The sequence below is a fragment of the Notamacropus eugenii genome, chromosome 4 (assembly GCF_028372415.1).
Source record: "Notamacropus eugenii isolate mMacEug1 chromosome 4, mMacEug1.pri_v2, whole genome shotgun sequence".
Taxonomy (NCBI): domain Eukaryota; kingdom Metazoa; phylum Chordata; class Mammalia; order Diprotodontia; family Macropodidae; genus Notamacropus; species Notamacropus eugenii.
This window is the reverse complement of record NC_092875.1, coordinates 51430558-51438221: the sequence shown is the minus strand read 5'-3', so window position 1 is coordinate 51438221 and position 7664 is coordinate 51430558. Positions and strand designations below refer to the sequence as shown.

At 46.6% G+C, this 7664-nt stretch overlaps 1 protein-coding gene across 3 annotated transcripts; it reads right to left on the bottom strand.

The window, feature by feature from the left end:
- Positions 1–5602: 5602 nt before the first annotated feature.
- Positions 5603–7425, bottom strand: RETN (resistin). Of its 3 annotated transcripts, none has more exons than XM_072600883.1 (4): positions 7195–7425; positions 6499–6639; positions 6070–6147; positions 5603–5842 (listed from the first exon to the last, which is right to left on the bottom strand). In XM_072600883.1, the coding sequence occupies exons 1-4, from the start codon at positions 7223–7225 to the stop codon at positions 5709–5711; spliced, it is 384 nt and encodes a 127-aa protein (XP_072456984.1). In that variant the 5' UTR covers positions 7226–7425; the 3' UTR covers positions 5603–5708. The 3 variants fall into 3 exon arrangements, with proteins under 3 accessions (XP_072456984.1, XP_072456983.1, XP_072456982.1); XM_072600882.1 differs by having other exon boundaries at positions 6988–7373; XM_072600881.1 differs by lacking the exon at positions 7195–7425 and adding an exon at positions 6833–6947.
- Between the last annotated feature and the right edge of the window lie 239 nt (positions 7426–7664).

Here is a 7664-nt window from a genome sequence, read left to right as displayed (position 1 = left end):
ACCCAGAGCAGAACCAGGAGAACAATGTACACAGTAGCAGCTATATTTTAATGATAATCAACTGTGAAAGACTTAGCAACTGTGATCAATACAATGACACATGACAATTCGAAAGCACTCAAGATGAAATATACCTTCCACCTCCAGAAAGAGATCTGATGGACTCTGAGTGCAGATTGAAACATACTTTTCTCTTTCTATAATTTTCTTTTGGGTTTAGTGTACCAGTGCCATGCCAGGAAATTGAATTGCTTCCATTTGAATTGTCTTAGGAAGACTCTGAAGATCACCTGGCAAGTGACACCAGACACTGAGGTCCTTTCTCAAATTAAACTGTCCAGCATTCAAACTCTGTCTTAGAAAGCACAACTCTGATAGACTGGTCATATCATTTGAATGCAAAATGTATACTTTCCAAAAGACTATTTTATGGACAACTCACATAGGACAAGCCTTCACATGGTGGTCAGAAGAAGCAATATAAGGCATTCTCAAGCTCTCTGTTAAGAAGTTTGGGATTGTGTCACATGGGAGACACTGGCACTGGAACACTCAGCATGGTGTGCCCACATCAGAGAAGGTGCTGTGCTTTAGGAGCAAAGCAGAATTGAAGTAGCTCAAAAGAAACATGATCTGCTCAAATTTAGAGAATCCACCCCAAATGCTCCCATGAGTTATTTGTGCCCACACACTTCCCCCAAAATACATATCTGTCTCTATCTTTCTGTACCCCTACCCCAATGTCATAAGATCATAGATCTGGAAGGGACTTCAGAGGTCCCCTAGGCCAACCTCTTAATTTTAGAAGAAGAACAAACCCACAGCCCATAAAATACCTGTAAAGAAGAACTCCCAACAAAATCTGGAGCAGCAGAAGCCACAGAACAACAGAGCAGAGGAGATTTCTGTTCCAGAGAGACCTGAAAAACTGACCCAAAAGGTCCATCAAGCACCAGACCCGGAGCAGAGCCCAGCCCTGCCTTGGCTGAGCAGCACCGAGAGGAGCAGATCTGAGCAACCTTCAGAAACAGAATCTCCAGCGGCCGTGCAGTTCCCTCCACCCACAGGTGCCAAAGGTCAGTGAGAGAGTCTTTTTGGCTGGCAGAGAGGGGAGCAGGGTGTCTCCATAACTCAGGCCCCCTCGGGAGGCAGCAGCGGAGGTGGCAGCAAACAAGGGCTCCCAAAGCAGGCAGGAGCTCTGATCCATTGTTGAAGGTCTCTGCATAAACCCCCTGAGGAAACTGAGCCCTGTGAGGTGGCCCTGCCCCCACCCCAGCACATGAACTTAATCTCACACTAATAGCAGCCCTGCCCCCCGCCCAAAGCCCTGAGGCTAGGAAGCAGCATTTGAATCTCAGCCCCCAAACACTAGCTGGGCGGATCTGGAAGCCAGGTGGCTGTGGAGAGGAAACTCAGAGGTCAAGGAACTGGTGGGAAAATGCCCAGAAAAGGGAAAAAAAGTAAGACTACAGAAGGTTACTTTCTTGGTGAACAGATATCTCCTCCCATCCTTTCTGATGAGGAAGAACAATGCTTACCATCAGGGAAAGACATAGAAGTCAAGACTTCTGTATCCCAAACATCTAAAATAAATATTCGATGGGCTCAAGGCCATGGAAGAACTCAAAAAGGATTTTGAAAATCAAGTTAGAGAGGTGGAGGAAAAACTGGGAAGAGAAATGAGAGAGATGTAAGAAAAGCATGAAAAGCAGGTCAACACCTTGCTAAAGGAGACCCAAAAAAATGCTGAAGAAAATAACACCTTGAAAAATAGGCTAACTCAACTGGCAAAAGAGGTTCAAAAAGCCAATGAGGAGAAGAATGCTTTCAAAAGCAGAATTAGCTAAATGGAAAAGGAGGTTCAAAAGCTCACTGAAGAAAATAGTTCTTTCAAAATTAGAATGGAACAGATGGAGGCTAATGACTTTATGAGAAACCAAGAAATCACAAAACAAAACCAAAAGAATGAAAAAATGGAAGATAATGTGAAATATCTCATTGGAAAAACAACTGACCTGGAAAATAGATCCAGGAGAGACAATTTAAAAATTATGGGACTACCTGAAAGCCATGATCAAAAAAAGAGCCTAGACATCATCTTTCATGAAATTATCAAGGAAAACTGCCCTGATATTCTAGAGCCAGAGGGCAAAAAAGTATTCAAGGAATCCACCAATCACTGCCTGAAAGAGATCCAAAAAGAGAAACTCCTAGGAACACTGTGGCCAAATTCCGGAGTTCCCTGGTCAAGGAGAAAATATTGCAAGCAGCTAGAAAGAAACAATTCAAGTACTGTGGAAATACGATCAGGATAACACAAGATCTAGCAGCTTCTACATTAAGGGATAGAAGGGCATGGAATAGGATATTCCAGAAGTCAAAGGAACTAGGACTAAAACCAAGAATCACCTACCCAGCAAAACTGAGTATAATATTCAGGGGGAAAAATGGTCTTTCAATGAAATCGAGGATTTTCAAACATTCTTGATGAAAAGACCAGAGATGAAAAGAAAATTTGACTTTCAAACACTAGAATAAAGAGAAGCATGAAAAGGGAAATAGCAAAGAGAAGTCATAAGGGACTTACTAAAGTTGAACTGTATACATTCCTAAATGGAAAGACAATATTTGTAACTCTTGAAACTTTTCAGTATCTGGGTAGTTGGTGGGATTACACATATACACACACACACACACAGAGACAGAGAGCACAGAGTGAATTGAATAGGATGGGATCATATCTTAAAAAATGAAATTAAGAGGTGAGAGAGAAATATATTGGGAGGAGAAAGGGAGAAATGGAATGGGGCAAATTATCTCTCATAAAAGAGGCAAGCAAAAGGCTTTTTAGTGGAGGGAAAAAGAGGGGAGGTGAGAGAAAAATATGCAGTTTACTCATCACATTCAACTAAAGGAAGGAATAAAATGCACACTCATTTTGGTATGAAAACCTATCTTACAATACAGGAAAGTGGGGGAGAAGGGGATAAGCAGGGTGGGGGGGATGATGGAAGGGAGGGTATGGGGAGGAGGGAGCAATTTGAGGTCAACATTCTTGGGGAAGGACAGGATCAAAAGAGAGAATAGAAGCAATGGGGAGCAGGATAGGATAGAGGGAAATATAGTTAGTCTTACACAACACAACTATTATGGAAGTCATTTGCAAAACTACACAGATATGGTCTATATTGAATTGCTTGCCTTCCCAAAGGGAATGGGTGAGGAGGGAGGGATGAAGAAAATTTGCAACTCAAAGTTTTAGGAACAACTGTCGAGAATTGTTCTTGCTACTAGGAAATAAGAAATACAGGTAAAGGGGTATAGAAAGTTGTCTGGCCCTACAGGACAAAAGAAAAGATGGGGACAAGGAAAGGGAGGGGTGATAGAAGAGAGGGCAGATTGGTGATAGGGGCAATTAGAATGCTTGGTGTTTTGGGGTGGGGGCAGGGGACAAATGGGGAGAAAATGTGGAACCCAAAATTTTGTGAAAATGAATGTTAGAAGTTAAATAAATAAATTTAAAAAGAAAAAAAATTTTTTAGAAGAAGAATCTGAGGTCAGGCTGGGCAGTGACTTTTGCCAAAGGTCATACACATAGAATGTAGGAAAGGTCAATATTTGAACCTCTGACTCCAGACCCAGTGCTCTTTCCATTGTATCATGCTGCTTCCCTCTGTTTTCATTCCCTCTTTCTTCCAAGATACTGTCCTTTCGCTTGCCTCTACCTAGTCTGTTCTTAATTCATATGTCCTGGATCCTTCTGTCCCTGGTCTCAATAGACTCAACTCTTCTGTCTTCTGGGACCCTGCACTTCTATTTCCCACTGATTCACTCCTGCCCCAGGATCCCCGTGACCTGGGTCCCTCTGCCCTCAGTCCATATTCTAGGACTTTATACTTATGCACCCCACATCCACCAGCAGCCCTGTCCTTGGTTTCTCTCTTCCTTACCCCATGTATGTACAATGTCTATTCTACCATAATGGGGTATTCAACAGTTTAAGTGAGGGAAATTTGAGAAGCTGATGACTGCTGGGTCTTTATTGGGCTTATTGGCCATGAAGGGAGAAGTCATGCAAGGGGATGAAGCCAAAGCTGCAAGGGAAGGAGGTTGCACCCAATCTCTAGTATCCATCCTCCCTCTCCATCCTATCTCCCTCTCAATAGCAGCACCAGGGACAGCATACAATGTGGAGGGCAGTCTGGGAAAGTGCATAGTTCTGAGTATAGAACTGTAGAAGCAGGTTTCCAATTTCTGTGCACATAACAATGAATATCTATGTACACATGTGCACATATAGAGTTAGACTAGTATATAGTGCATGTGTGTGTGTGTATGTGTGTGTGTGTGTACATCTTATAGGCAACTTAGTACCCTCCCTCTCTCATCTCTTTGACCCTCAGTCATCTGTATGGGTGACAGCAGAGAGATCAAGCCAGGGAAAGTACGACTGCCATCCACAGGCATGGAAAATCCACTCAGGGCATAGACCCCTACCTAGGGCACAGATATTTCAGTCCCCAAAATCCATCAATGGTTCTCTTCGGGAAATGGGAGAAGAGGACAGAGAAATTTTGACCAAGACGAGAGGTGAACAGGGCCCTAATTATTTAGGTACTAAAGATGCCGGAGGTCAGGCTGAGCCTTGTGGGCATTCCCAGGAGAGGAGAGAACTTTTGTTGAGATTAGGGAGAGACTAATAACACTGAGACCATTCAGAACTATGACACTATGGCTCCTTGATACTGGGACTTTTGAACACCAAGCCTAGGAGTTTCCCTGGGACCCTGGGGAACTTCCTGGGGATAGGAGGCTTCATGTTCAGGAGCCAGGGACAAACCTAAGGAGCCCAGGTGGGGCAGGGCAGTGTAGGAGAAGCCAGGGAGCTGAGGGAGAGAAGAGAAAGCAGCATAGTCAAGATTAAATTGTCACATGGGCTAAGCAGCTGGGGCTGGGACTGGTCCCACCAAAAGTTCTTCCTTTCCTTCATTGTCTGCTCCATCCTATGCTCTCCCACAAGGCCTAGAGGCCCATTTCCCAGCTTTCCTGTGCACAGGACCCAGGAGTCCAGCCCCAAGTCTGGTACCTTAAAGTTGACCAACTTACACATGAACTGTCCAGCTGGACAGTAAATAAAGTGAACATAGAGTGCAGAAAAATCACTTTGGTCATGACCAAGTACCCTGGTGGGTGGGGGCCAAAGGGATTAGAAGTCTTCCAGATAACCCTAAGCTGGGCTCAGCCTCCATATATTCCTCTTCATGAGTTCATAGAGAGCTCCCCATTCCCACCCTCTCTGGGATCCATTACCCCAACTACAGACTCCTTCCTGTGGAATTGGGGAGCCAGGAAATGGGGATTTCCTGGAGTGCTCCCAGACAAACAGCTACCTGCCGAGGTCCTTTCCCAAAGACCCAGGTATCTAGGCTCAGATTCTGCCTCCCAGTCCCTTAATATTCCAGCATGTCAACTGCTCCTCATTAGCAGTACCTGAAAGTCTGAAACCTCTCTCGTTGGGGCCAATGGAGAAGCATCTTGGTATAGAAGGAGAGTAGCTGGACAGGTCCCATCCAGTCCCTAGACAAGCACTCAAGACACTCTGTTCACATGCCACATTTATTTAACCTCTAGCTTTGACTCCTGGGAGCAGACCAGACTCAGTAAAGATTTAGTGAGCAGAAGGCAAGGGAAAACTCTGTCTTGGCTCATCATTGGCCCCTAAACTGGCAGCAGCGGGCAGTAGTCCAGTCCATTCCAGCACATTGACAGTGACAAGTGGTGGGCTCACGGACATCCCAGGAGCCACATGCTGAGCCACATGAACAGCCTGTGACAATGGACCCTGAGGAGAAGAGAGACTGAGGCTTAGACACTGGGGCCATGAATGGAGAAGGAAGAGAAAAAGCCTGGGGTTTGGACTCTGGAGCCTGGGGTGGGGTGGGGGGGGCGCACAATTAAGGCTTTGACACCATGGTCCTGGAAGAGTAGGAGGCTAGGACTGGACACTAAGGTACTATGGATAGGGAACCCCAGAGGCCTGAAAAAGGGGAGGTTGGTTACAGGACTTACCTGAGGGGCAGGAGGCTAGAGCACCCCGAGAGGTAACACTGGAACAGGTCATTCGAAGTTTTTGAAGGGCAGCCAGAACTGAACCATTACAAAGAAGAGAAAGACTGTAAGATTCCTGTCCAGCCTTCTCCTGGCCCAGGATGCTTCACCTCTGGTGCCAGCCACGGAGCTCCCAGACCTTCCCATGTCTCTATTGCTGGGTCCCCTCCTCTCCCTATTGGAATCTACTCCACTAGGCTCTGGGACTAGTAGTCAAAGAAAGATCGGGCAGGGGGATCCTGGCGGGGCAGGCAGTGTTAGGGTCTAGTTCAGGTTAGTTTGGGATTGGATTTGGGTTAAAGGGATGGGGTTGGATCAGAAAATGGGTCAGGTGTAGGTTTAGGATAAGGGTCAAGGTTGGAGTCTCTCCATGTCCAGGGGCTGTGGTACCATAGGAGCTGGCCTGCTCCTCCATCTTCTTGTTTAAGAGCTCATCTAGAGAACAGTGATCCTGCCCTAGGACCAGGTGGCCAGGAAGGATGAGGAAGATGAGGAAGAGGCAGGTGGCGGCAGTCTGCATCCCACTGGCTCCTGGGGAGAAGGAAAATTCAGAATCAGCTGTCCCAATGAAAACAAACTTACTTGGCCACTGAGCAAAGCCCTCACTGGATGTGGGATGGGGCTGGAACATCTGGGTCCTTTCTAAGTCAATATAACAGTTTCCAGAGATGGGGCCCCTGGAACTTTGAGGGAAGGGAGAGCAGGAAGTGGGGACATCTCTCACCTTTGAGCAGAGTTGAGAGGAAGGTGTTGATGATAATCTGCCAGACTCTGGGATGACAGCCCCTCTAGATCCCCAGTGTATCCTCCTCTCTCTCCTCTTCCCCACCCCCAACCCCTCCCCACCTTCCCTCATCTCCCAGAAGAAGAAGTACTTACTGTGGTTTCCGGACTTGGGCAAGGGAGGCTTCCAATTTTGGCTCTAGGACCTTGGTTTCCTAATACCCCAGACCCCAAGGCTGGGGGAAGGGCAGAGCTTGATGGGATCGTGGAGTGTCTCCCTGGGGTAGGGAGTGATTTGGGAGCACAGGAGGGAACCCAATGCCCTAAGACCTCTCCTCCAAATGACATAGCCTGAAATCCTACCATTAAGGAATCTTCCGGGCAAATAAGCCATCCTGTCACAGAAGCCCACTTTCTTCCCCTTTCTTCCCCTTGTGGGAAGACTGAAGATCCATGGGCTGTTTCTTCCCTTCAATCCATGTGGGCAGTCTCTGCTACTGCCTGATACAAAGCACCTGCTACAGGGATGGAGGCTGAGACAGGACTGGGAAGGGAGGAAGGAAGTTTGGGAACAATCAGGGGCCTGAGGCAGGCAGGTGAGTTTGATCCACCCCACTTTCAGGATGAACGGACTCTACATCTTTGGTACTCAGTCCTCTGCCCCCCACCCCACCACAGCCAACTGCCCACCCACTCACACATCCCTCACAGAGCAGGCTGCTGCTCACAGCCTTTCTGCTCTCTTCACACTATTTCACTCCAGACGACCAATCAAGAGGCTGATTTGCAAACTTTAAAGCGCTATCTATATACAATAGCTGCTGTTATTATCA